Genomic DNA, 27,958 nt, shown 5'->3' on the forward strand with positions numbered 1-27,958 from the left:
CCTCCGGGACCGTTTGGGCGGGCTCGAGGTTCGTACGCATGGGCGTCCTTTGCGCCTGCGCCTGCGACGCCTGGTGATTGGGCAGAGGAGCGAGCGCCGTGGGGACGTTCGACCGCAGGAGTGAGGAGCGACAGACGCTTCGCGAGGCGGTCGGCTTGGAAAAGGAAGGATGAGCAAAGCGCACCCGCCGGAGCTGAAGAAGTGAGTGCGCGCCGGGGAGCAGCGTCGGGGCGCTCCGCTCGGAGGTGCCGCGGGGCGGGGGCGCGGCAGCCAGAGAAGCGAGCGGGAGGCCCTAAGGCCGCTCTTCTTCGGCCCATCATGCACTGCGCGGCGTGTGGCCATAGAGCTGCTTTCCTAGAGGTGCCTTTCTGGGCCCACGTGGCCCGTTCCTGCTGGGCGCTCCGGAAGCCCCCCCCGAGAGAGGGAAGGGACCGGCAGGAAGTCTCTGCGAGGCTCTCCCTCCTGCAGCGGCCCATCTTCGGGTCTGTGCTGGGCCCGTTTCTTGGTCAGCCTGTTCGTCAAGCGACGCTCCTTCCCGACCGGTTTATTCTTCAGAATAACAGCTGGAAGGGACCTTGGAGGTCCTCTAGTCCAGCCCCCCGGCTCAAGCAGGAGACCCTGTGCCATTCCAGACAGGCGGCTGTCTACCGTCAGGAAGTTTCTCCTTGATTCCAAGTTGCTTCTCTCTTTGGTCAGTTTCCACCCGTTGCTTCTCGTCTGGCCTCCTCCGGTGACCCCCTCTTCCCTGTGGCTGTTCATCCTGTAGGCTTTGTCCTCCGGTCACCCAATCATCTTTGTTGCTGTTCTCTGCCCTTTTTCTAGAGACGCAACATCGTGATAAACAGAAGTGGGCTCAGTATCCCAAGTGTGGCCTCACTAAGTGCAGCATAAAGCAATGGTATCGTTTCGTGTGATCTTGATGCTGTCCCTCTGTTGATGCAGCCCAGGACTGCATTGGTTTTCTTGCCGCACACTCCTGACTTATATTTAAGTGGTTGTCCACTAGCACAGGGCTTTTCAACCAGTGGTACGGGTACCCCCTGTGGGACATTGGCACCTGGCAGGTGGTACGCAACCATCCTAGAAAAGTGGTAGCGGGGGAGGGGAATGAGCTGAACCGGTGGCAGCACCGCAGAAGCCTGAGCGAGAGACGGCTGGAACTGCAGGGCTGTCAGGGCTCAGCGGAAGCGCCAGGCTCAGCGCTTCTTCGGGGCTGTCAGGGCTCAGTGGAAGTGCCAGGATCAGCACCAGGCTCCAGCTGGAACTCAGTGCTGATCCTGGCGCTTCTGAGCCCAGAGGAAGCACCGATCAGCTGGAATGTTACAGCATCTCCAGGATCTTGTGATTTACATTCAGATGCTCGGCAACTGATTCATCTTTATGACGGTCACAGTGTCCCAGGGTCATGCGAAGTGACCAAAGCAACCACCCAGCAGACGGGGGAAATAAAAACCAAAAAAAACCCCACCCCACCCCCGCTGCCAATCCTCAACAGAAATGCTCACAACAATGAAAACCTCGGACAGGAGGAAGAGCGCCCCCGGGCAGGCAGGCAGGTGTCTTGCTTGGCTGTGGCTTGGGGGGCACTTTTCTCAGTGCCATTGTCTCTTCGAACAGGCACTAAGTGAACTGTTGTAAGTCGAGGACTACCTGTACTTAATGACCTTTTTTCTTTTTTTGTGTCATGAAGTTTTTGACCCCTTGCTAGGCGACTGCTGGTCCTCGGATGTTGCCATATCCTACAAGTGGTACAATCAGTGAAAAGGTTGAAAAGCCCTGCACTAGGACTCCAAGATCCCTCTCGCAGTTACTGCTATTGAGCTTACTTTGTACCTGTGCCTTTGGTTTTTCTTGCCTAAGTGTAGGACCTTGCTTTTCTCCCCACTGAATTGTATTTTGTAGGAATGGGGCCCAGGGTTCAGATCTGTAAAGAGCCTCCTGGTTCTTCAGCCTATCTTCTAAAGTGCCATCTGCAAATTTGATGACTTCCCCTAATATCCCCCTCATCTAAATCGTTTATGAAGATGTTGAAGAGTTCTGGGCCTAAGAAAGAACCTTGGGGTGCTCCATTGCATGCTTCCCTCTGTGTCAATGTGGTTATGTTGAGAACTATAAACATGAGTGCAGTAATCAGCCATGTGCGAATCCACCTGGTGGCAATGCAAATTCTTCTCACCAAGAAGTAGGTTGTGGTCTACTTTGTCAAATGCCTTAGTGAAGTTCAACAACGTATCCCTGATCCACCAATTTAGTCATTTTGTCAAAGAATGCATAAGATTTGTCTGGCATGATCTGACAAACCCATGTTTGGCTTTGTATGTTTCTAGGTGTTCACAGATCCCTTACTTGACTATCTTTTCCAGGATCTTTGAAAACATTGATAGTTGATTGGTATGTAGTTTTCTGGGTCCCCTTGTCTCCTTATTTGAAGATCAAAACCATATCTGCTCTTTTGCAATCCTCTGGTATTCCTTGATGCTCTGAGATTTTTAAAAGATGTGGTTCCAAGATCACATCTGCCAGTCCTTCAGAATCCTGTAATATAATCCACCTTGTCCTGGTGATTGAATCTAATCTAGCGTAGATAGGTGTTGTTTTACCAATTTTTTTATCTACTTTGACTTGTATTCTTAATCTGTCTTTTACAATATTGCTTTTGTGAGGTTGGATTAGTTTTTCCTTTTATGTAAAAACAGATGCAAAGAATGAATTAAGCCATTCCGATTTCTCCCTGCTATTCATCACCTCCTTGCCATTTCCTGTTAGTGGACCAATCATTTCCTTGATTTCTTCCTTGTTTTTTACATTTTGAAAGCCTTTTTTTTATTTGTGACATTTGCTGCAAATCTTAGTTCATTCTGAGCCTTAGCTTTCCTGACCCTGTTTGCAGATTCAGGCTATTTGCTATTATTCTGCCTTAGTTATGTGACTCTCTTCGCATTTTTTATTCTTGTCTTTGAGCCATCCATCTCTTGTATATGACCTTGGGCAGCTTGATTGATTATGTGCCATTAAGTAGTTTTTGAATCCTCGGGACCACAGATGTTGAGAGTCTGGAAAAAATTCAGAGAAGAACAACTAAGATGATCAAAGGCCTGGAGTCCAAAATGTACGAAGAAAGGCTGCGGAACTTGGCTTTGGCCAGTCTAAAGAAAAGAAGAAATAGGGGAGACATGATAGCAGTATTCCAGTGTCTGAGAGGCTGCCACAAAGAAGAAGGGGTCAGATTGTTCACCAGAGCACCAGAGGGAAGGACAAGAAACAATGGTTGGAAGCTGATCAAAGAGAGAAGCAACCTGGAATTAAGGAGAAACTTCCTGACAGTGAGGACAATCAACCAGAGGAACAGCTTACCCTCAGAAATCATGGGCGCTCCATCGCTGGAGGTTTTTAAGATGAGACTGGACAATCTCTTATCTGAGATGGTATAGGTTCTCCTGCTTGAGCAGGGGGCTGGACTAGAAGACCTCCAAGGTCCCTTCCAGCTGTATTCTGTTCTATCTTTCCCATGACTGGGTAGCTTACAAACTTTATTAAATCAACTATAAATACAACAAAAATTGATGTGGTGGCTCAGTGGGTTAGGACGCTGAGCTTGTCGATCAAATGGTCGGCAGTTTGGTGGGTCAAATCCTGAGTGCCGCGTAACACAGTGAGCGCCTGTTACTCGTCCCAGCTTCTGCCAACCTAGCAAATAAATAATAAATAAATAACAAACCTTTATTGTCAAAGTACAACATGTGTACACTGAGATTAGCTGAGCCTCCCCCCGTGCTCTCTCCCCCCAACACACAGTGACAACAAACCCTCCATCCTACCACACCATGTGAACCAACTACACCACACACCGGCCTCCCAAGTCAATTCTGCATAAGATTATGTCCCATTTAAAAGCCTAACAGCCCACGGATAAAAGCTATTTTTCAGCCTGTTGGTACAGCTGGCTATATTCCTATATCTCCTACCGGATGGTAGGAGAGTAAAGAGATACCATCCAGGGTGTGAGTCACCCCTGAGAATCTTCCTCACTCTTCCAAGGCAACGAGCCCTGGCGAGGTCATCCAGTGGTGTCAGGGAACAGCCCACGAAGTCTTGTGCTGTGCTCACTACCCTATTTAATAGTTTCCTATCCTCGGCTGTCAGGCCAGCATACCAGACCACAATACCATACGAGAGGACACTCTCTATAGTAGACCAGTAAAAGAGGGTCATTAGCTGTTGTTCTACCCTGTTCTTCCGCAAGACCCTAAGAAAGTGAAGCCTCTGTTGGGCCTTTCTAGCCACCTGGGTTGTGTTAACTTTCCAGGTCAGATCTTCACAGAGGTAGACTCCCAGAAATTTAAAGGAGGAAACTCTCTCTACACAGTCCTCCCCGATGTAAAAATGCAAGTAGAAAAATAGGGACCACTACGGTGGGAAGGTAACAGTGTTCCGTGCGCCTTTGGTGTCTAGTCATGCCGGCCACATGACCTCGGAGACGTCCTCGGACAAGCGCTGGCTCTTCGGCTTTGAAACGGAGATGAGCGCCGGCCCCTAGAGTCGGAAACGACTAGCACACATGTGCGGGGGAACCTTTACCATTTTAAATACAACAAAAGAGAACAATTTAATTTAAAAATGAGGGGAAAACCATACAAAACAATTTTTAAAATCTCAAGGAAGTGGTGAATTAGTGAGATAGCTGTATTGCCTAAAATAACTCTCTCTACTAGTAGTAGTAATTCTAATTGTTCTTAACTGCAGTGTTTTTGATTGTTAGTTTTGCGTGATTTCTTTTTATTATTCACTCGCCAGTCACATCCTGTATAAATATGATTGATTGATAAAACTATAATTCTTATCTATAAGAATATAGATTCCAGTAACTATAAGATAACACATAAAATACATGAACCTCCCAGCCAAGGTAATTCCACAAAACCACCCGTCCCCATGCTCGTTGGCAAAACATCTACTTCAGGGCCTTGCATCTAAAACAAACGACACGTTTGTTCCCGCCATTGGAAAGGAAGCGTCTTTTCTGAGAGCAACTTCCTGTTGTGTCTCTTCTTGCACTATTTTATGCTCAAAGCTTTGGAATTTCCCATTCCTCAGTCAGGAAATGGGTAAGACGCACAAAAGGCCAGGTGACAAAGAGAAATGACAGAAGCTTGGTAAGATTGCTTAAGACACTGTTTCACAAAGCGTGGTCCTAGGACACCTTGGTGCTGCCCTTCTTAGGGGTACTGAGAAATCAAAATTATTTGCCAGTCTATTTTAAAATGTAATGCAATATTAAAATCCCAGCAAACAATTGTGAGAAGTGATAGCAGCACTGAATCCATAAATTTTAATTTTTAATACAATAAATATTGATAAATATTCATACAAACATAACTTTTCAAAGGGGGGGGTAAGAAACAGTAGTTTAAGAAAATGGGGAAAACTAGCTATGAATGGGCATGTATCCTTTCCCCGTTGATAATGAACCTCTTGGTTTCTTGCTCATTGTTGCCCAATAGAGAGAGAGGCTTACATCCGCAGAACTGAAGCAGCATGAAATTGAAAGAGAAAAGTCATAGCTTCCTCATGCTAAATGGCAGATTAAAACAGCATCCCTGAAACAGCCTTGCAGCAGTTGTGAGGCTAGCAGATGTGTTGTCTTTTTAAAGGCTGTGATCCTACACGTTTCTTATATTTAGATGAAATTAGTTGAATTAATTTTTCTTTATTATAGACTTGACTTGCATGAGGCTTATTTCCTCTGTTTTGAATTTTCAGGTTTATGGACAAGAAGCTATCATGTAAGTGAACTGACTGAAGGTTCTGTTTTGCATGAAAAAACTACAATTTATTTCTTATCTGGTTACCTTGTGTAAATAATTTTCCTAAGACGTGCTGACTTCCCCTTATTTTCTTTATCCATTGCATCTATTTCAGTACTTTTTCAAATCTTGGTCTTTTGTGCTCTAAATATTTCATTAATTTTGAACTGATTTTCAAAATTCATTAATTGTTTAGTCTCCCTATATCTATTTCCCTGTATCCATGTCAATTCTGGTCACCACAATACAAAAGTGCAGAGAAGAGCAACAAAGATGATAAAGGGTCTGGAAGCTAAATCACAGTGATGAACAGTTGAGGGATCCTATCGAAGAGGAGAACATAACTGTCTTCCAGTGTGTGAGGGGCTCTCACAGAGAAGATGCGATCGACTTCTTCTCCAAAGCCCCAGAGAGCAGGGCCAGAAGCAGTGGGGGGAAGCTGGCTAAAGAGAGATCCAATCTAGCAGGAAAGAGGATTTTTCTGACAGGGAGAACAATTAATCAGTGGATAGCTTACCTCCTGGAGTTGTGGGGGCTTCATTACTGGAGACTTTCAAAAATAAACTGGACAGCCACTTGACTGAAATGGCAGAGGTCTTTTACCAGGAGTAGGGCCTTGGATTTCTGAGGGTCCTCCCTCCCTATGAGTCTATTTTTTAGGCTTAAGCAACCCGTTTTTTTCAGTCTTCACATTAATAATTTCTTCACAATTTTATTGTAGGTCACTGAACCAAGCTGCATAAAAATACACTATGTAATATAAAATACAGTATTGCATAAAATTGGTGATGGCACTAGGCTAGAAAGCAAGATGCTGTGAGTTCTGGTCCTCCCTTGGACATGAAAGCTGGCTGGGTGACTGGATCACTGATCACTGGTAACCCTAACCTTACATAAGTAGGAAAAACAGGGAAGTTGAGGTCAACCCAGAAATGATTGTAGTAGAAAAGAAATGATGGAGACAGGTTTGGGGGAAAAAGATAAAACATACATTTTATGTGGTACCAGACCTCTTTCTTTCTCCAAATATTACCGTGTTTTCCCAAAAGTAAGACTTACCTTATTTTGGGCTTTACTTTCTTTTTGCCGGTACCGGCACCAGTAGGCCGTGTGGGGGTGGGGTGGGGCCTGTGCATGGGGTGGAGAACCAACACGGCGGCTAGAGCATGGTGGCGGACCACTTGCTTCCCTCCCCCCGCCAGACACCTCCTGAAACTGCACAGGGTAAGGTTGCCGCCCCTGCCCCCGTCCAGATGCCCTCGCCTCCCGCAAGCGTTTCTTTACTAACCTGCCTTTCAGCTGCATTCCGTTTCTCCGCTTCTCAGCCTTCACCGCGTGTTTGTGGGACCAAAAAAAAGAAGCTCCATCAGACTTTCTAACTTCTCGCAAGATCTCAAGAAGTTAGAAAGTCTGACTGAACTTTTTTTTTTACCGGTAGTCCCACAAACACGTGGTGAAGGCTGAGAAGCGAATGGAGAAACGGAATGCAGCTGAAAGGCAGGTTAGTAAAAAAAAAAAACGCTTGCGGGAGGCGAGAGCATCTGGGTGGGGGTGGCAACCTTACCCTGTGTGGTTTCGGAAACCAAGTTTTTTTCGGGGGGAAAAGGTCAGTCAATTCCAACTCTGCGAGATCTTTGCGAATAGACCTGGAAGGGACCTTGGAGGTCTTCTAGTCCAGCCCCATCCTCATGCAGGAGAATCTACCGTTTCAGACAAGTGACTGTCTAGTCTCTTCTTAAAAACCTCCAGTGATGGAGCACCCACGATTTCTGAAGGCAAGCTTGTTCCACTGGTTAATTGTCCTCACTGTCAGGAAGTTTCTCCTTAATTCCAGGTTGCTTCTCTCTTTGATCCGTTTCCAACCATTGTTTCATATCCTGCCCTTTGGTGCTTTGGTGATAACATGACCCCTTCTTGGTGGCAGCCCCTCAAATACTGGGATACTGCTATCATATCACCCCTATTTCTTATTTTCTTCAGACTAGCCCAGGGGTCGGCAAACCTTAAACACTCAAAGAGCCACTTGGACCCGTTTCTCACAGAAAACATTGGGAGCCACAAAACCCTTTTGACATCTAAAATGAAGATAACACTGCATATATCATTTTTACCTTTATGCTATGTATAAAAAACTATAGTGTGTTGCATTTATGAAATCAATGAACTGCTACAAAGAAAACCAATTTTTATGCTGGAGAAAGAGGGAGAAAAAACCTTTCTCCATCCCAACAGGTGAAAACAATTTTAGTAGCTTATCTACCATCTTTACATACAGCATAATTACGCCCATACCTCATCTTTTAATTTTAAAAAAATCAAAATATTTCATTAAACGTTCTTTACTAAAAGTCCAGTAAGGACAACATATATTCATATTTTCTCTCCCTCTTTCCTCTCCCTCTTTTTTTCTCTCTACCTCTCTTTCCTCTCTCTCTTTCCTCCCTCTTTCCTCTCCATCTCTCTTTCTCTCTCTTTCTCTTTCTCCTTCCTCCCTCTCTTTCCTCTCCCCCTCTCTCTCTCTCTTTCCAATCTTCTGCTCAGCTGGCCTCACGCTGTTCTCCAACAAGCTGACACACATTCTTACTGGGCTGGGTCTCCTGACCTTGTCTGCCAGTCCTCTTCCCCCACTAAGTAAGTAAAAGGGGGGATGTGAGAGAGAAAGCTGCTGCTTTTTGCTGCTTCCTGGGGGGGGGGGGGGAGAGAAGGCAAGTGCCTCTCTGTGCAAATGGCAGAGCAGGACTGGGAGTCGCAGTAGAAGGCTGACAGAGCCACAGGCAGCGTGGACTAGCCAAACCCAAATCCCACAGCCGTTCTTCAAGTTTTAGTCTCCAGGCCTTGGATCATCTTAGTTGATCTTCTCTGAACTTTTTCCAAGGTCTCAACATCTTTTTTGTAGTATGGTGACCAAAATTGGTTGCAGTATTCCATGTGTGGTCTTACTAGGGTTTATAAAGCAGTACTAATACTTCGCGTGATCTTGATTCTATGCCTCTGTTTATACAACCCAGGATTGTACTAGCTTTTTTGGCTGCTGCTGCTCACAGTTGAGTAATCGTCCACTCCTCACAGTTGCTGGTTTTGAGCCAGGTCTCGCCTAATCTGTACTTATACCTTTGTTGGTATAAGTTAGGGAAGGCTATCACATAGCTTCTGCTCCTGGACTTGAGCTGTAGGATAATTGTATTAAATAGTTGCTACTGCTTTCAACCTTGTCCATGGGAAAGTAATCTCAGTTGCTTACAATTCTTTATCCTTTGTATTCCCTGCTGAAGAGATCTTAAAATGGATGCCTCAGTGAATATGGTCTATCTTTGCATGAAATAGCAAAGGACATTCAGCTACTGGTGCTGTTTGATGCTTGCCTTTAACTTGTTCTAAGTATACATTTAAATGTTAATGATGAAGGAGATGGTGAAAGAATTGATCGTGTCTACTGGGTCTTAGTTGCTCATGGAATACAACTTTTGTTTAAAAGAACTGGGATTTAATGAAAACTGTTGGAAGCCTTTTGTGCTAATTTTTCACCTTAGTTCTAGTGGGAAGATAACCATAGCAAAATATATTGAGGACCACTTAACTTGCTGTCTGTTCTTTGCAGTAAAACTAAATGGAGGTCGGCATGTTCAAGGGATATTAAGAGGTTTTGATCCATTCATGAATTTGGTGATAGATGAGTGTGTGGAAATGGCACCTGGTGGACAACAGAACAACATAGGGATGGTGGTAAGCAAAAATAAGTTAAATTAAGAATTGTTGAAGCCATTTTACCAGGGAAGGGAATGATAAGCTGTTGCATTCTGTCATGGCACAACACAGTTTATATCTCATGTTCAAGAACCATAAAAAGTTGCAGTATAAATCAACTTGTGTTGGTTCTAGTAGTAAAGGAAGCAGTTATCATTTGCATTTGTGATTTAGGTCAAAACTTTCAAATTCTCCTTCAGGCACTTTTGACACTAAGAACCCTGTAGTATCTTTGTCTGTAGTCTTAGATTGGGGACACCAGAAGCATTCATCAAATACTATCCTAGTGAAGTAAAATATGTCTATAAAAAACTAAGTAATCTGTCATGGATCTTTCTGGATTAGTTATAGAACAATCCACCATATTAGCGGTCTTTAGCCATCTTGAAACTATTTTTTTCTTCAAATTCATTCTTAGGTATGCTAGTGATAATTATTTGTTTTGCTTTCTAGGTAATACGAGGAAACAGCATCATTATGCTAGAAGCCCTGGAACGAGTATAAAAAATGAAGTACTGGCTCTTACTACTGTGTGGGCAATTTTTATTGTTGGTTCTACAGGATCATTCCATGTTTACATTTTTTTAAAAAAAATAAATTCTTAAAAATTGGTATAAATTGCTTCACAATGTTGAAAAATTTGGGAATAGGATAGTATCAGTGTTCCACATATTTTGCCTAATAACCAAGTGGAGAATTCCGAACAAATTGAATGAGAAAGGAGCTTGTGCTGGCAGCCGTCCTGATCCTTTAAGATCCTGCTTTATGACTTTTGAGAAGTCCTTGACTAATGGCCAGTGAAACAAGTATGACAGCTTGGAAAGCGGCTCTTCCAGCCATCATAAAATATTTTGCTCTGATGTGATTGTGATCTGGGCATTAGCAACCTGGTCACACAAGCGTTGCCAAGCACCCCTCAATCATGGGATGGCCATTGGCAGTCTTCTCTGCTGGCTTCCTCAGAAAGTCAGTGGGGAAGCTGGCTGGGAAAGTTGCACTCCGCCGCCACCTCCTGCCAGGAAATTGGGACTCTCTCCTGGCAGGCAGGTCTCTGGGAGTGAGACGGCTGTCAGCTGGGAAGGAAATTTGGTTTCAGTCACATCTGGAAGATCTGAACTCTGTTTCTGCAGCCCTTTGAAGAAAGAAGCTCCCTTCTGTGCATGGGAGAGGAAGGTCACATCTCTGCAGCCGACCAAAACTGGAGAGGAACTTGTGTGGCAAGCTGTGGAAACAGCTTGGAGCTTTGTCTCTCTGGCTCACCATATAAGTTCCCTTCCACACATTTGGGGGGGGGGTGTGGCTACTTGCCCTTCTTTTGACAGGAGCTCTTCCTCTCTGTTCGCTTAACCTGTACAATCAATGATTACAGCTAATTAGAACCAGGATTGCAGTCACTGAGCAAAGTGATCATGTGGGTGTCTTGCTTAATGACCACTCTGCTGGTCTTCCTAATTGTAGCCGTGATTCAACTCAAACCTCCCATGATGTAGCCCTCTTATTGGTGTGACATCTTTCTAGAATTCTCAGTTGTAGATCCTTAGCCATACATTTGTTTAAAAAGGCACAATAACACCACAAGAATGTGTTTTTCCCACTTTTAATAAAGTTAGTATATCTGATCTCTTACCTGCGAATTATTGCTACCCACTTTTATGCCTAACACAGTCACGCCTGGATGGCATGAGCAGTTCATAGAACCACACACCTTGCAGTAGAGGTATGTTTTTTCCTACTGCTTTCAGGTGGCTTAAATCTTTTATTACTTATCTGCTTTTGGAATAGTGCCCCCAGCACCTCTCAGTTAAACAGAGCCCTATTGTGAATTGTTTTTCTACACCATAACACATTGCTCTCCTTAGCTGCTAAAACTAATCACACTCATCTAAACAAAAGGTGCATAAAATGACAAGAAATATCCTTCCTACTGGGTTATGGTATAATGAATAAATAATAAACAATTATGGCTTCTGACTTCTTTTCCAAGGATATTAAAAAAAAATATCTGTTTGCTACTACCATTTTCCTGGCTGCCTGAATAAGCATCAAAAGGCACAAAATATAATTTTGATTACTCCTTCTCGACTCCATTTTATACATTCTTTATTTTCCCCTCTCAAGTTATATTTTTTAATATGAAGTTTGGCCTAGTGGTGAAGACACCAGGCTAGCAACCAGGGGACTGAGTTCCAGTCCTGCCTTCGGCATGAAAGCGGCTGGGGGACTTTGGGCCAGTCCCCTCTGCCCACAGCAAGGGGCACAGGCAACAAGCCAGTCGATTCCCATCGCAACCAAGTGGATCCCACTTGGTGAATTTGCTACTTATCTATGGAGTTTGTCAAAAGAAATCCTGAACGTTTTCTTCCCATTAAAAAAAAGAAGGGGCTGAATTCTCCTCTTACAAGTCCTCATTTGCATAACTACACTACTAAAAGCTTATAAAATACAAATTTTATAACTTCAGTTATTTGAACAGCCCAATTTAGAGATTCAATTTGGGCATATCCATTCTCTCATTCCCCAAACGAACGGCTTCCAGAATTGTAAAAATGTCTTCTAATCAAAACTAATGAGCTGTTGGGAGTCGCCGTCTGCCAGGCTAAGTACATGAAGTCTCTTGGCAACTTTATCCAGTGGCTTTAGGAAACTGCTATGTAAAATACCTGAGTTGTCAGCCCGAAGGCTTTTTATTCAAGGTTTTTCTTGTGCCCCAAAGAATTACTTATAGCACGTAATGTGATTTGCAAAAGAAATCCAGAAGGTACAGTAGTTTTAAAAAGGCTAGTGCCAAGAATTCCCTTTACGCCTGTTTTCTTGGAGTAGCAAAATAGGTTCAACAGTGATGGTTGCAAACTTTTAAGCTTGAAACATTTTCAAAAGCTTTCTTATCTCACTAAAAATATTTTGGCCCTTGTAGGAATGTTGAGCTTAAAATGACATTTGAAGCTTAACATTTTGGGCTTCAAATGCAGCATTTCAAAGTTCAGACATTTTGCGCACTCCTACCCAACACCCAAGATACGTTGCAAGTTTCCCACACCCTTTGAGGCCTCCCTCCAATCCTTGGGATGCCAAATCAAAGTTCTGTCTTGAGTCTCTCATGCAAGTCCTCTTGATCAATCATATCCATCTTATTGTACCAACGATGGTGAGCCAAGAGGGCCGCATTTTTGGCAGAGATGGCACTCATCTCCATGGCGCTGGCTACCCATTCTATGGCGTTGACGTAATACACGTGGTCGTGGAGAATGAAAGGTGGGCACTTCTCGGGGGGACTGTAGCGTGGGTAGGCCAGCCATTTCCGTACTTCCACCAAATCATAGGATGAGAAAAGCAGCTTCAGTTGCTCCTTGGTCAGCAGCTGACGGGAGAACACTTTCCAGACAGGAGGGCCCAGCTTGCCTTGAACCGGAGAAACCACACCAAGGCTGTTGATGAACAGGTGAGGGTCTTCCGTCGTGAAGATGGTGTTCAGGTGGAACTGAGAAGGATCCTGGTAGCCAAAAAAAGAAGCATTGATGTGCCCATGGACAAATGTTGCCACCGTCTGGTGGTAGGGAGCAGAGAACTCGGGGATCTGTGGGTTGAAGTTGCGGAAAGTTATGTTGGCGATTTTGCGTTGCAAGGGAGTAGCGATGAGTAGGATGTCGTAGGCATCTGATGTTACTCCAGATGTAGAGTTGTAGGTAACCTCATATTGCTTTGTCAGAGCACCTGTGAAATAACCAAGAGAAATTAAAGCAGCAGTTTTGACGTTACTATAATTTTTACTGCCTGAGATGAGATTTTGGGGGTATTTTCCAAATGTGAAAGAGTACCGCCGAGTTAACTTTTTTCAGAGAACAGCATAATGCCAGGGCTGCACAATTCCCAAGCTACTCTTTTCCCCTTTCCAGCCATACTCGGGCACACCTTGTGACAACTTTCTCCATGTTGTGACCACCATCGGTATAATTCACTCTGAAGCAGTGACCTAATCAGGTGACCCGTCTGTCAAGTTTCATCATCTCCAAAATGGCAGATGTGGACACCAAAGGGGGGGGGGGGGGTTTGCTGTTCAACTACCTGGTCTCTGATGGAAATCCTTCCCAACAATCCAAGAGGGTTTGAAAGGAAGGAGTGGAATTTCCATGTTGTGTTTGGGGGACGGCAACCCCCCCCACACACACACACACATCACCAGTCTGCTCTGTCTCAATCATCACAGAGCTTCTTCAACACCTCTCTTCCAATCTGGAGCTGCTGCTTCTCAGTTTTGGTTCTAGGAAGCTTTCCACGACCACCCTGTTCATGGGGTCTGCTGAGGTCCCACCCAACTTAGCTCCATTTAAAATGGCTTAATTTTTAGAAATGGAGAGCTTGCTTGCAGCAAAGCTCCAACTTCCAGTGCCATCTCTTTTCCCAATAATGACATTGGACTCCCAATAGCCATGGGGGAATTGTATCTTGATGCCTACCTGCAAGCAGAAAGGTATGTAAGGCTATTTGAGAGCATGGAAGGAGGGAGAGAGCAAGAGTGGGAAACAAATCGGCAGCTACAATTTGTGGAATTTCATTCTTTACAGCTTACGTCTCTCACAGAAGCCATCTCAGGAGAACACCTACCATCTGTTCTCTAAATCTGCTCTCTGGACATATGGAGATCTGCAAATGTCCAGGCCTAACCAGATGTTTGGATGAGAAGCAAAATGTTTTCAAAGAAAAAAAAACAGTCGAATTGCCTTTTGAAAAGCACCTTTGTAACATCACAGACGTTTCCCCAGATCTTTGTATCTCCAGAGAGCAGCGGACATATGCATTGGCTTGAATGGAAGCCCGACACTACTTTCTCATTAACACTGTTAAACACAAAAGAGTTTGACTTATATACAGGTAGTCCTTGCATGTGACTGTCTGAAGTTATCACAGACCCTCCAGAAAGCTACTAACAACCTGTTCTCAAAGATACAAATGCCACACAAACCCTTCCCAGTTGCACAATCATATTTCAGGCACTTGGCAACTGACTCATGTTTATGACCACGATTTGTGATGTTTTCACCAGTTTAATGACATGATTTGCCATTGTAAACACGGTCATAAAGTCGGTGTTGTAGCCTATGCAATGATTTGGCTCAACTGTGGTCGTTCAGGAAGAAAACCTGCATAAGCAGCCCAAAGGTGCTTTTCCACCATGACCTGGATGATTGCGCGTCTCCACAGACATCTGCATAAGCAACATTATGCAGACACTTTGGCTCAATCTCAGGTCTGGGGCTAAAGGAAGAGGGTCAGAGGACACTGGAAGACACAGCAGGACGACTGACCGGGGGGGGGGGAGAGCAAAGGGCAGCAAAGGCTATCCTTGCTGCAGTTGCTTAGAGCCTGATCTATTCCAGATGCAATCCTGACAATGGAGACAAAAAAGCTTCATATAATCTGGGAGCAGATTATTTAAAAGATCACCGTCTTCTGCCTAACAGTCCAGTGGCCATCAGAGACACCTCGCAAAAATACGAGAGGAGAGGCGACCGCTCTCTGCTAGACACTGAACACTGTTGCCTGAATTATTACCAGACCTGCCACGATCATCCTCCCCATCTTCACCACCATCATCATAGTTTGCCACTGAAAATTGCTCTTTTATTTCAGAATTTCAGCACAACAATGTTGCCAACTTTGGAGATTGCAAGAACTGAGTTTGGTTTGCCTTCCACTCCTATCCATAGTCAATGGCCAACCAGCATGCCTTCCTTAACTTACCCCAAACTTTGAGAAAAATAAGACAAAGGCCTTTTCGGCCTGGACTTCTCCAGGGACAGCCTGTACCCAGAAGGCCTGCGCTGGTTCTCAGGAGGCCCACTGTCGATCTACCCTGGCAGAAGGCAGCTTGTGCTGAGCCATCTTAAGATTGCAGACCTTGACGCCCATCAGCGCCAGCACTGGTGACCAAAGACAAGGAACTGGGGAAGTGGCGGACCCAAACTTCTGGAAGGCGACAGATTGCTCACTTCTTTTTCAATCTGTCAGAATCCATTTATATTTCATTTCTAACTCCCTCCCTGTGCAAACCCGAATCTCACCCCCACCCCTTTCTGGATTCTGCCATTCCCAAGGAGGAAACAGAATAGACAGGGGAGTTTATTGCCCCCATCTCTTTCCCTTAGATGTAACTTTTGTTTATTCAGCCTGCCTCTTGGCCATCACAAAAAGACCCATGGAAGGAACCCTCTCCCTCCCTGATCTACGAGCAGACAAGAAAGGGGGTGGGGGGAATTCTGGCTTGTGTCTCCGGATGGAATGTGAAGGGGAGGAAGTAATTGTGTTGCGAACGGACTGAGGCTTCTCCCTTTCCCACGAGGGGTTTGACTCCTGAGACTTGACTGATCCGGGACTGACCAAATGGACTGAGGGGGTGGGGTTTTGCTCGGGGACACTTTAAAAATACTGATCTGTGAGAGAGTTTTCAGATCCTGTCTATTATATCTTCTGTCATCTATGTCTTAGTAAAAGTTCCTGCTTGGACAATCTTGTCTCCAAGAGTTTTTCTTTCCTAAGATGTGGATTGGAGTGGGTTCTGACACACAGCTTTCATGCTTGATAAACTTATCTCATATTTTGCAAATCTGAAATAAATAAATATTAGGCAACCACACCTGAACGACCCTTCAGCCTTGTTTTTTCTTCTATGGAGATAACAGGACCAGAAATCAGCTGCGCTTTGGAAGCATACAGAAGGCCTGTACACACCAATTTATTACCACCTTCTACCGACCAAAGTCCTCCACTTGCTCCAGCCAAAGATACAGCTCCTGCAAAGAAACAAAGTCCAAGACCAAAATGGTCAGACACACCTAAACAAGACAGTAGCTGAGGCTAAAGTGATTCAGTGACAGGGTCAGAAATAAAACTAAGCCAAAAATTAAAAAACTGTTTTACAAAATATGTGAACCCAGCCACTGGACACTTGTGTTTATGACCTACTCTTATGAGCAAATGAAACGGCTATGGCTTACTGAGTAACGTGCAAAACCAACTATCCTATAATGTAACAAGAGAAGTAACTGTTAATGCTGCACTTTCAACTGGCTCTGTCATTTGCTACCTGTCAAAGAAGCATGCAAAGTCCCATCTGTTTGGGGCAGAATTTGCTTCCACCGTTCATTTTTTGACACAGGGACTTCCAGAAATGAAAGTTCCCCAAATGTATGCCTGAAGGTCTTGGTACATTTTTCTTCCTTCTGTTCAATCGTGCCTGATTCTCAGAGAGTGTCTGGACAGGTCCCTGCGGTTTTCTTGGCCAGGTTTTTTAGAAGTGGTTTGCCACTGCTTCCTCCCTAGGGCTGAGAGAGTATGACTTCAACAACAGAGGAACTGTTGGCTGGGATATTTGGGGTGTTGTGGTTTCAATCCAATTAGCAACAATGGACCAATAACAACACAAGTGTCACCCCAGAAGTGACACAAATTACAAAATCTATGTAATTTACAAGATGTCCCAGGTCATGTTACAGTGGTAAAAATCTCCAGCCCAAAATATTCCAGAAAACCTAGCTTCTGGGTGGCTAGTGCACTTTGTGTTAGCAAGAAAAGAAAAAGGCAATACATTTAGTGCTGGCAAAATATAATAGTAAGAGCTTGCAGAGTTTCAAGACTAAAATGATCCTATTTTAATAAGACGCCTGTGAGGGATCAGAAGCGCATACAGCTCCCTAATGGCCTTGTTTGAAAGAGTCCCCTACAAAGAGGGCAGGATGAAGTCCTGCCCAGAAGCTCACCATGGATACAGAGGGTCTCAACTCCCACCACAGGGAGCCAGGGTCAAGATCCCTTCACCAGATAAGAAAGGCGACAGATAAAAGTAACCAAGACAAAGGAAAGATGTCACCTGACTCAGACAAAACAAGTTTGGCCTGAGCACAGTGGTGCCTCAGTGTCCAGCTGAAGGTGATTTGAACGTGACTGTTGACCAGGGTTGGAGAGAGTGGTAGCGATAGCACTTAAGGCTCACATATGGCTTTACAGCCTTCTCTAAGCAGTTTACAGAGCCAGCCTATGGCCCCCAAGAATCTAGGTCCTCATTTTAGTGACCTCAGAAGGAGATGGAAGGCTGAGTCAACCTTGACCTAAACCAAGTTAAATCTGTATATCCAAGTCCTCAAGATAGAACAAAACTAAAAAATACCCTCTTCTCTGCAGCTTTCTCTATCCTCAAGTCACCTATAGGTGGACTCCTTGAAGCAAGCTGTGCAAGAAGCACACATGGCCGTCCAGGGGTGCAACGCTTCGGAACAAGCGCCACTTACCTACGAAGCCGTTGATGCTGGCACCTTGCCCATAGTTGACTCGCATGACAGGGGTTACCATCTCGTTGATGAATGCCTGAGAAAACCTGGCCTTCTGCAGGGACTCATCGATGGTCTGGTTCAGCATGCGAAGAAAACTGTCCCCTCCGAGGGCCTGGAGCAGGTGCTCAGGGCTGCTGAAGGCGTAGTCGCGGGACTGGAACCGATAGACCCTGGACCAAAAGAGGAAGCGGGGGGCGAACAGGCTAAAGATCTTACAGCGGTGCAAAACAGATCACGCAGTGGGGCAACTTATGCCTTTGGTAACGAATATTTTGAGCTGATGTTTCTGTCTTGTTTTTGAAGAAAACAAAACTAGAGCTGCCGCTTATTATCCTTGTGATAATATCAAATAACATTTCCAAGTTGGTGCAGAAAATTGTGCTTTCGTCTTCCATCTTCCCCCAGATGATGAAGACAGTAGAAATCCACACAACGGGGGATGTGATATTAACTCATCCCAATGGACTGCAAAGCCTAGGAAGATAAGTTAGAAACCCAGATGGAGTGTTTTAAATACAGTGCATTCAGAAAGCATTCAGATCCCCTTCACTTCTGTCAATTTTGTTATGCTGCAGCCTGATTCTACACTTGTTGAAATTCATTTTTTTCTCATTAATTTGCACTCAGTACTGCATAATGACAAGGTGAAAGCAGAATGTTAGAAATGTCTGTAAATATCTTAACAAGAAAAAAAATGAAATATCACATTAAGTATTCAGGCCCTTCACTCAGTACTTTGTTGAAGCACCTTTGGCAGCCTAGTCTCCTCCAGACATAACATCTAGAATTGAGGCCAAACGGTTCAATCTTGATTTCATCAGATCAGAGAATCTTGTTCCTCACAGGCTGACAGTCCTTCAGGTGCTTTTTTGCAAACTCCAAGCGGATTTTCATGTGTCTTGCACTGAGGAGAGGCTATCGTCTAGCCACTCTGCCATAAAGCCCAGATCGGTGGAGGACTGCGGTGATGGTTGTCCTTCTGGAACTCTACCCCATCTCCAGGATCTCTGGAGCTCAGTCAGAGTGGCCATCAGGTTCTCGGTCACCTCTTATTAAGACCCTTCTCCCCGAGTGCTCAGTTTGACCGGGCGACCAGCTCAAGAGAGTCCTGGCTGTGCCAAACATCTTTCATTTGAGAATTATGGAGGCCGCTGTGCCCTTAGGACCCTTCAGTGCAGCAGAAAGTTTATTGCAGCCTTCCCCAGATCTGGGCCTTGTAATAATCCCATCTCTGAGCTCTGCAGGCAGCTCCTTAGACCTCATGGCTTTTGCTCTGCTACACTAGGCATTGTCAGCTCTGAGGCCTTCTATAGAGAGGTGTGTGCCTTTCCAAATCATGCCCAATCAGTTTAATTTACTACAAGTGGACTCCAAGGTGTAGGAACATGTCAGCAATGATCAAGAGAAATGGGATGCCCCACAGCTAAATTTCACATGTAGTTGCAAAGGGTCTGAATACTTATGCCAATTTCAGTTTTTTTCTTTTTAATTTATAGACATTTCTAAAATTTTGTTTTCACTTTGTCATTATGGGGTGCTGAGTGTAGATTGAGGAAAAAATGAATTTCAGCAACTGTAGAATCAGGTTGCAGCATAAGGAAATTGTCAAAAGGGAGCCTGAATACTTTCTGAGGGCACTATAGCTTGTTAACCCTGCTGAGTGGGCACAATAGTTTTCTGTCCCTCACTTCTGAAGGTAAGAAAATCCCTAGATGAAGCCTCTTCTTATTACATGTTTTAATGCAGTATTTTTTAACCACAGCAAGTTTTAAGATGCACGGGCTTCAACTCTCAGCGTGCTGGCTGGGGAATTCTGGATGTTGAAATCTTAAAAGTTGCTGAGGTTGAGTAATAATTGCTTCAGGAAGTGGCAAACTGGTTTTCTTTGCAGGTCATCTCCTGTTTCATCTGCTGTTGGTCTTTCACTTAACTGCAGAGCTGATTTTGTATCTACCTCTTTTACTGAACATGCAGGGTGTTACTCTGTGCTCATGTTTTGATACTAGAATCTGCTACCAGCAGTCACAGGCCGTGTTTGAGATTTCAGAAGGTAAAGAAGCCCCTGAGTTAAGTGCAGCTCTTGGGGGATTGGTAGCCCCAAAACTAGGAAGGGGGTGCCCAACTTCCTCTTTGGGATGTTCTTTGACTCTCCACTCTAGCCTGTGGTAGTCTTGGCCACCCATCCAAGTATGAACCAGCCTTGACTGTACTTACTCTTCAGATCTAGAGAAATTCACGAAGCTCTGATTAATTTAAACCAAGCCATCCAGCGGTCCTCTTCACAATTATATGATAAAGCCACACAGCGACTTTAGAGCCAAGCAATTTCCTGATTTTTTTTCTTTCCCTGGCAGACTGAGCCTTGCTTCCCCCAAATAAAAGGGCCCAGGGGAAAAGCAAAATGCATTTCATTTGAATACAATGAGCATTAAATCAATTAAGCCTGGTAATACGATCATCCTCGCCCATCATGCCCATTGAGAAGAATTTGGGGGAGGGAGCCCCGAAAAAACTTTGGTGCAGCGGCTGTGCCAGAGAGGCCATGGCGCCCCTGTCACCCGGCAGTCCTCCGCTTTGTGCTGCTCCTTACCTCATAAACTTCTCCAGGACTTCCTCCACCCACATGTAGCTTCGCAGGGGGTTCAGTCCATAACGCCAGAAGAGCTTCAGAAGAGTCCAGACATACCAGCTGCTCTCCTCAAAGACAAATTCCTCCCCATTGTAAATGCCAAGGAGTCCATCTCGACTCTGAGGAACAGAAAGCCCTGTGGATTTAAAGACAGAGCCAGCAACTTGAGGGGGAGAACCACCCAGTACCCCAAACTTCTGAGGCCCTCCCTGCAGTCGCCGGCCCTCAAGAACGACAAAAACTGGCCACTGTTTGTTCTTAGATGGAGGGGAAAGGAAAAAGAGAACCAGGATGCCTCCTTGGGTATTACTGGGACAAATGCAAATTGTACGTCTTTTCAAAATAATTATGTTAAAGCGTGGAATGACGTTAAGGAGGGCATGGGAGAAATTAAAATTCTCAAAAGCGGGGGGAAATTTCTGTGATAAAAATGATTGTTTTGCCTAAAATGATGTTTTTGATTCAGATAATATCTGTTTTGACAACTGAAGTACAATGTAAACAATGGGAAAAAGATCTATCTAAATTTGCATGGAAAGGAAAAAACACGTTAAATACAAAATGTTACAAGACGCAAAGGGGAGGGGAGGACTGGGTTTACTGAGTTTGAAGTGTATTTTGCATCGTTTGGTTCGGATGAAAGAATGCAAGTTGCTGAGAAATCAAAGAGTTTTAGAAGGGCATCATTCCAGTTTGAGTGCCACGGATATTTCGGGTATGATAACTGAAGTTAATATGGATTTTAAAAATCACTTTATTAGCTGTTCCATATTAGGAATACGGAATCGGTGTAATTGCAAGCTGTGCCCAAAAACACCTTTATGGATCTCAGCACAAGCACTTTACAGAAAAGAAACGGGCAAAGACAAATGGTAAACATACCTGGAATTATTAGAGAATCAGCAGGGGGGATATAAAATTAAATAAAGAGGCCGAAAGAGCGCACTCTGAGCCTGCATCCCAGCCGGCGCCTTTGGGGAGCCCGCGCAGCCCCCTCCCAAGCCCGAGTCCGGAGGGCAAAGAGCCCCCGACGGGCACCTGCCCTTCCCCCAGAGGAATCCCTTCTCGGCCCGCGGGAGAGAGAAACGCGGGGGGGGCTGGGGGCTCACCCAGTTCTTTGACGAAGTGCTTCAGGTGCAGGTTGAGCGGGTGCAGGACGGCGCCGCCCGCCTCGTAGTCCCGGCCTTCCAGCCGGACGGTGGCCAGGCGGCCCCCCACCTCGCCCCTCTCGAAGACGTCGATCCGCACGCCGGGCCCGAACTTCTGGCGCAGGAAGTAGGCCGCCGAGGTGCCCCCGATGCCGGCCCCGATCACCCCTGCAAGAGGCAGCCGCGTGGCTCCTTCGGCCGAAGGGGAGCCGGAGCCCCCCCCGCCAGCACCAGCGCCCCCCCCCAGCGCGCCCCCCCCGGCCTCGGAAGCCCCGCGGGCGCAGCGGCCCCCCGCCCCCCCCCCCGGCGCCCCCCCTCAAGGCCCGTCAGGGGCGGCTGCGCGGCGCGACTCGGGCCCGGCCTCAGCAGCTGCAGGAAGGCCCGTCCGCGGCCTCCCCCGCCTGCCGGGTCGGACGGGCCGAGGGAGGCGGGCCGCCCGAGTCCCAGAGCCGCTCGGCCCGGGCCGTCCTCCCGGCGCCAGGCGGCGGGGGAAGCGAGGCGTCTCCGGGGAGGAGGCCGCCCCCCGAGCGAGGCCTTCGGGCGCCACCGCCCGGCTCCGGCCCGCCCCTGCCGGCCCGGCTACCGATGCGGGCGGGCGGACGGCGCAGCTCCGGAGTCCCCGAAGCGTCCCCGCAGCAGAGGAGCAGCAGCGGCAGCAGCAACGGCGGCGACACTCGCGGAGCCATGGCCGAGCGAGGGAGGGAGGGAGGGCCCCGGCCCCGCCTCTCTGGAAGGGCAGAGGCCCCGCCCCAAATAGGTCCCCGGGTCCGATGCCCGCGGCGTTGCCTTGGTGACGGATGCTTCTTGCCGTCCTCGTAGAATGTCTTTTTATTTATTTAGATTTTAAACGTTTCCTGGGCTTGGAAAGAATACCGTGAAACTGATTAGCCAAAGACTTTGTTCTTTAGAATATTCATTGTACAACCAAAAGCTGAATTTGTTCAGAACGTTATTTCATTTACAATTTTTGTATGCTAGCTACTCAAGTGACTCTAGAGGATTCTAAACATTAGAGAAGTAAGAAACGAGGTTTTCATTTTAAGACAGTTTTGAGGAATACTTTCTTCGTTTAAAAATTAGTGTCTTATTTTCTTCACTGAGCCTCAAAAATATTTTCTTGGAACAAATAGACCAAAAAATACACAAAATATGCCAGTACTATTCAGTTTGTATGTGTAACTTTAAGTGTTGTTGATTTACATTATTTTTTTAAATGTGATATAAAGAATTTCTATCACATTCGAACAAGGCATGTTTTTCAAACAGAGAATGTTCATCATTGGTTTTTGTATGAATTATGACACCTGGAGTATAATTTGTTCTCTTTTTAATAACTGCTATGCAACCTTTTAAAATAACTGAAATATTATTTCAATAAATTCAGGGATAAACTTTTTTTTAAATTAGTAAGCTATCCAAAAGATATGGGGGACCCAAAAGATAACAACACTCATTTGGGAGCCTATCCTTTGATTCTCTTTGCCTGGGTTCTTCAAGTGATTTTGGGAGATACTAGAAACTTTTTAGAACAATATTCTTGTGTGGACGAGCCTTTTTGCAATTCAGATGTATTCAGTCCCAGGAAAGAAAGAAGTTTGAGAAGGACTTATCTTTTGGACTACAGGGAGCCCCTGCGGTCTTCATGCAATTGATTAACGAGGTCCTACATGAGCATCTGTACAAAGGGGTGTAGGTGTATTTGGATGACATTTTGATCTACACTGAAACAAAAGCAGAACAACATGAAAATAGTGAGGGCAGTTTTCCAGAAACTAGATGCTGCCCAATTGTACGAAAAACTCTAAATGTGAACTGCACCAAAGCAAAATAGACTGCCTGAGTTACCACATCTCATTTGAGGGGATTGAAATGGACCCCAAAAGGGTCAGAGCAGTGCTAGAATCAACACTACCCCAGACTAGGAAGCAAATGCAAAGCTTCCTAGGGTTCACAAATTTTTACAGGCAGTTCATTCCTTCGTTTGCCCAAATAGCCCTCCCCGTTATGAACTTGATCAAAACTAAAGGAGGGGATAAACCTAAATCTAGTCAATCATTAAAATGGTCGATGGAACGTGAAGCCGCATTCGAGAAACTCAAGCCCATTCTAAAGCACCTGATGGGCACAGTACTTCAGCTGCTTTGATTTCACCCTGCACTATCTCCCTGGGAGAAGAACTTTCTAGATGACACACTGTCATGCATGCTGCAATACAACTGCTCCAAAGCAGAGATAATCAAGCCAGTACTGCCATCCCATCAACTGGCGTCCCAAGTAACCACTGGAGTGCAGATAAAAGGAAAACCTTCAATAGACAATGATGTGACTTCCGCCCTTACAGCTGCATTAACAGACGATAAATGGTTCCAAACTCACTATAATGTTTGCTCAACTCAAGATGGACTAGGTGGTGGTGAAGCTTGTGGTACCAGCCAGTCAGAGACTCATGATCCTAGGAAAGTGCCATGATTCCAAAACGGTGGGACATTTTGGATTGTGAAAACACTACACTTAGTGAAAAGGCAATTTTGATGGCCATCCTCAAAAAAACCATGGAAAGTTACATGGCCAGTTGCCCTTGTGTGCCAAGCAGCGGCAAGGAAAGAAGCTGGGACTCGTTCAGACAGTAGCCAACCCGTCAGCACCTTGGAGAGAGATCTCTATATTGGCTGCCAGTAGACTGGTTGGGGATGTGCGTGTGTTGAGTTTTGGAATGGGAGGAATAGCTTGGTGCTTTGTGCAGCACTGTTGGATTCCGCCTGTCTTTACTGCAACCACTTTCTCTCAGTAAAAGTTCTTTTGATTAACCACATAGAGTCAAGAGTCGGGCTTTCCTGAAAGGATCGGCTGGAGCAGGTCCTTACTTTCTGGAATGGAAACAACATGGTTTAGCTTTTAGTGATGTAGCTTTTCCCTTCCTCGGTCAAGGAAGACTGGTGGCAGGAGAAGGTCCTACAGAAAACAAAACAACTCTCCACAGTGGGGTCTGTCTGGTAGATTTCCCTTGCTGATGGAGGTTCTACCTTGCAGTCCTTTGCAAGGGAAGAGGAAGGCCTGCTGGATACAGCCCATTCAGATTCCTGTAGGATAAAGGAAGGAGGCTTCGCTTTGGTGTCCCCATTTTACCACTGCAAGACCCAAAGAAGAGGGGCTGATTGGTAAAATAGAGCTGCCAAGACTGGAAGGCGAAATCAGGGAGCATGCAAGTGAAAAATAAAACCTGGATAAAAATTCTGGTGGAAACTGCATGTGATTACTGAATCATGGTTCGACTTTGGACTCAGTATAAGCTAAGTTTGCACCAGGCTGTGCATATCCATGAGTGTGAGAAAAAGAAGCTGGCCAATATCAATATCAATCAGGATAGAACTGGAAGGGACCTTGGAGGTCTTCTAGTCCAAGCCACAGCCGAGCAAGACACCTGCCTGCCTGCCCAGAGGCGCTCTTCCTCCTGTCGGAGGTTTTCATTGTTGTGAGCATTTCTGTTGAGGATTGGCAGTGGGGGTGGGGTGGGGGGTGTTTGGTTTTTATTCCCCCCCTCTGCTGGGTGGTTGCAGCAGGTTTTGGTCACTCCACATAACTCTGGGACACTGTGACCGTCATAAATATGAATCAGTTGCCAAGGATCTGGATGTAAATCACAAGATCCTGGAGATGTTGCAAAATTCCAGCTGATTGGCGCTTCTTCTGGGCTCAGCAGAAGCGCCAGGATCAGCGTCAAGCTCCAGCTGGAGCCTGGCGCTGATCCTGGCACTTCCACTGAGCCCTGACAGCCCCGAAGAAGTGCTGATCCTAGCGCTTCCGCTGAGCCCTGACAGCCCTGCAGCTCCAGCCGTCTCTCGCTCAGGCTTGTGAGGTGCTGCCACCGGTTCAGCTCATTCCCCTCCCCCGCTACCATTTCTCTAGGATTGTTACGTACCACCTGCCAATGTCCCACAGGTGGTACCCGTATCACTGGTTGAAAAGCCCTGATCTATACTCTCTGGGGCTCTTGAGGTTGTTTCCTGTTCCTGTTTGAGACTTTGTATTTCCTGTGTCATGTACTTTGACCTGAGTCTAAGTGTGTCCCTTTGGCATCTGTGGGTTAATCCTATTATGTCCCATCTTAGATTTTGGGTGGGGTATGTAGATTTTAGGTCTGTTTGTCTTCCTAAGCTTCTAGCTGAGGTATATCAAACTGCCGGCCCGTGGGCCAGATGCATCACCACGAAACCGCGCCCTCCCCATTGCCGGCAATGGGGGAAAAGTCACAATATGTCACATGACATCACGTGATGTCGCGAGTTTGACATGCCTGCTCTAGCTGGAAGGCTTCAACCTTCCTGAATGGATTGCTTACATCTGCATTTCTACAGAGCTGATTTCTGCTTGGGGGAGGGAGATTTGGGGATATTAAGAAAAAAACTGGGCATGCTTTTCTGCCTTTGAGGAAATATAATATTCTGCCCTTTTAATATTTCCTTCTGGGGGGGGGAGGAGGGGGACTGACTTCCCACAACTCTGAACCTGCTCTGTGCTAATTTCCAATATACCTCAGACGGGTTTTAAATATGAGTCTACCTTGCAAAGTTGTTGCAAGATTAAAATAGATTTGGGGGTGGGTTTGGAGTCACTAGGGCATTATCAGTAAGTGTAAGCCATGTTAAAGAGTCCTGTGTAGAAAAAAAGGCTGAGGAAGAGAGATAGTCTGATTAAAAGTAATAGGTACTGCAAATTACACATTCCTAAAAAGGACTTGCAATTTTATAGGTCAATTTGGTGCATGTATTTTTGAAAGTATTTTCTGTTCAATTTAACACATTCAGTTCACATTTTTTTTCCATCTTTCGATTATTGAATTTCCATCTTTCAATTATTGCTTTCAGTTTTGGAAGAACCCACTTTGACGATACTGTTTCTGACAGCTTGTTTAGTTTTTATAGGCAGGCTGATCTTTTGCCTTTGCTTTCTAGAGGATTCTTCCCAACAAAATCTACAGCAGCGCCGCTGGTGTAGTGGTATCATGCAAGATTCCCATTCTTGCGACCCGGGTTCGATTCCCGGGCGGCGCAGTTCTTTTTTTTTCCCCTTCATTCAGCATTCCTTAAAAAAGCGCCCATCACCAAATTTGCCTACTTCCTCCACCCAAACGTTGACTTGATTCTAATTTTTCTTTTTTTAGAATAAACGAAAGAAAGCCGGAAGGCTCTGTAAAACGGCAGTACTGCGCAGGCGTTCTGGAGAGATCTCGCGAGACTCGCCGCCGAAAGGCCAGCCTCCAGGGGAGGCAGGATTGGATGAGCCCCCAAGGAGGTGGCGTTTCCTCGCGCGAGCGCCCTGGCGGGAGACATGGCGCATGCGCGGAAGCGCCTTTCCGTCGGCCGGCCGGGCCTCTCCGCCCAGCAGCGCCATCTTGAGAGGACGGGCGGCGGGTTCGTTGTCCGTCGGGCCTACGTGAGGGCCGCCTGCCTGCCTCGCGGACTCGGCCCGCGGGTCGCACACGCCTGACCGGTGGCCGAGGGGCCGCCGCCGCCGCCGCCGCCATGGAAGACGAGATGCCGAAGACGCTGTGAGTCGGTTGGGAGCCCCGCACGCGCAGGGGGAGGGCCCGGCCACGTTGTTTGGGCGCCTTCCCGCCGGCAGGCAGGCAGGCGCGAGCTCGCCGGAAAGGCCTCGCCTCCCGTAGCCGGTCGCGGCGTCCCTCGACCGGCGCCTCGTCTCCCCGGGCTTCGGCCGCGGCGGGGGATGCCAGCCGGGGAACCCGCCTTCGGCCGCGGCCTCCGGGCTGGTCTGCCGCCCCGAGGTGCTACGCGGCCTCGTGAGCTGCTTTGGGGCGGGGATGCCGCGCTGGGCTTTAAATGAGAGGAACCCCGGCCCACCTGGCAGGGGCGTTGTTGGTGGGAAAGTAGGGTATCCCAGTCGCCTACGCGTCCATAGATGAAAAAGGCGGGATAAAGTCATCGTGATACTGGCGGCGATGCGCATTTGGGCAGGGGGGACCTTCCTGGTCGCGGTTCGCTTGTAGTTGTAAACTTTTCCATCGGAGAAAATTCTGAATTTACAGCTCCGCTTGCAGGTTTCGTTTCTTTTTTCCTGGTGATTCCCAGCTTTCCCCCCTTGTCTGTCGCCTCTTTCCTGGCCCGACCCTCCCTCGTGACGCTCCTGGCCCAGGACCAGGGGATGTTGGGCTGCCCTCGCCCGACTCTCGGCTTGAATTCGGGGGATTTGGAGCCGGTCTTTTCCCGGACGAATCGCCTTCATCCAGCTGGGATTGTATTGCGTTTTGCTTGAGCCCAAGCAAAAGTCTCGGGGAGGCCAGCGTCCTTTTTC

General features: G+C 46.4%; 3 protein-coding genes across 11 annotated transcripts in view; 2 read left to right on the top strand and 1 right to left on the bottom strand.

The window, feature by feature from the left end:
* Window positions 1-33: 33 nt before the first annotated feature.
* On the top strand, window positions 34-10,158 carry SNRPG (small nuclear ribonucleoprotein polypeptide G). 2 transcript variants are annotated; one of them, XM_083368189.1, is made up of 4 exons: window positions 34-201; window positions 5,761-5,783; window positions 9,403-9,527; window positions 10,002-10,158. In XM_083368189.1, the coding sequence occupies exons 1-4, from the start codon at window positions 170-172 to the stop codon at window positions 10,050-10,052; spliced, it is 231 nt and encodes a 76-aa protein (XP_083224315.1). In that variant the 5' UTR covers window positions 34-169; the 3' UTR covers window positions 10,053-10,158. The 2 variants fall into 2 exon arrangements, with proteins under 2 accessions (XP_083224315.1, XP_083224314.1); XM_083368188.1 differs by lacking the exons at window positions 34-201; window positions 5,761-5,783 and having other exon boundaries at window positions 8,525-9,527.
* PCYOX1 (prenylcysteine oxidase 1) lies at window positions 10,075-27,040 on the bottom strand (the record flags this gene model as incomplete). The annotated part of the gene is made up of 7 exons (XM_083368870.1): window positions 10,075-13,259; window positions 16,181-16,336; window positions 17,831-18,042; window positions 20,463-20,637; window positions 21,611-21,817; window positions 22,233-22,376; window positions 26,854-27,040. 7 exons carry the CDS (start codon window positions 27,038-27,040, stop codon window positions 12,622-12,624), a joined length of 1,719 nt encoding a protein of 572 aa, XP_083224996.1. The 3' UTR covers window positions 10,075-12,621.
* Window positions 26,996-27,958, top strand: part of TIA1 (TIA1 cytotoxic granule associated RNA binding protein) — a 28,580-nt gene continuing 27,617 nt past the window's right edge. For all 8 annotated transcript variants that reach the window (XM_083368170.1, XM_083368173.1, XM_083368175.1 and 5 more), the window contains exon 1: window positions 26,996-27,197. In XM_083368170.1, the coding sequence (XP_083224296.1) occupies window positions 27,172-27,197 (26 nt within the window). In that variant the 5' untranslated portion in view covers window positions 26,996-27,171. The remainder of the gene's footprint in view (window positions 27,198-27,958) is intronic.

Source organism: Vipera ursinii (assembly GCF_947247035.1).
Source record: "Vipera ursinii genome assembly, chromosome: 8".
Taxonomy (NCBI): Eukaryota; Metazoa; Chordata; class Lepidosauria; order Squamata; family Viperidae; genus Vipera; species Vipera ursinii.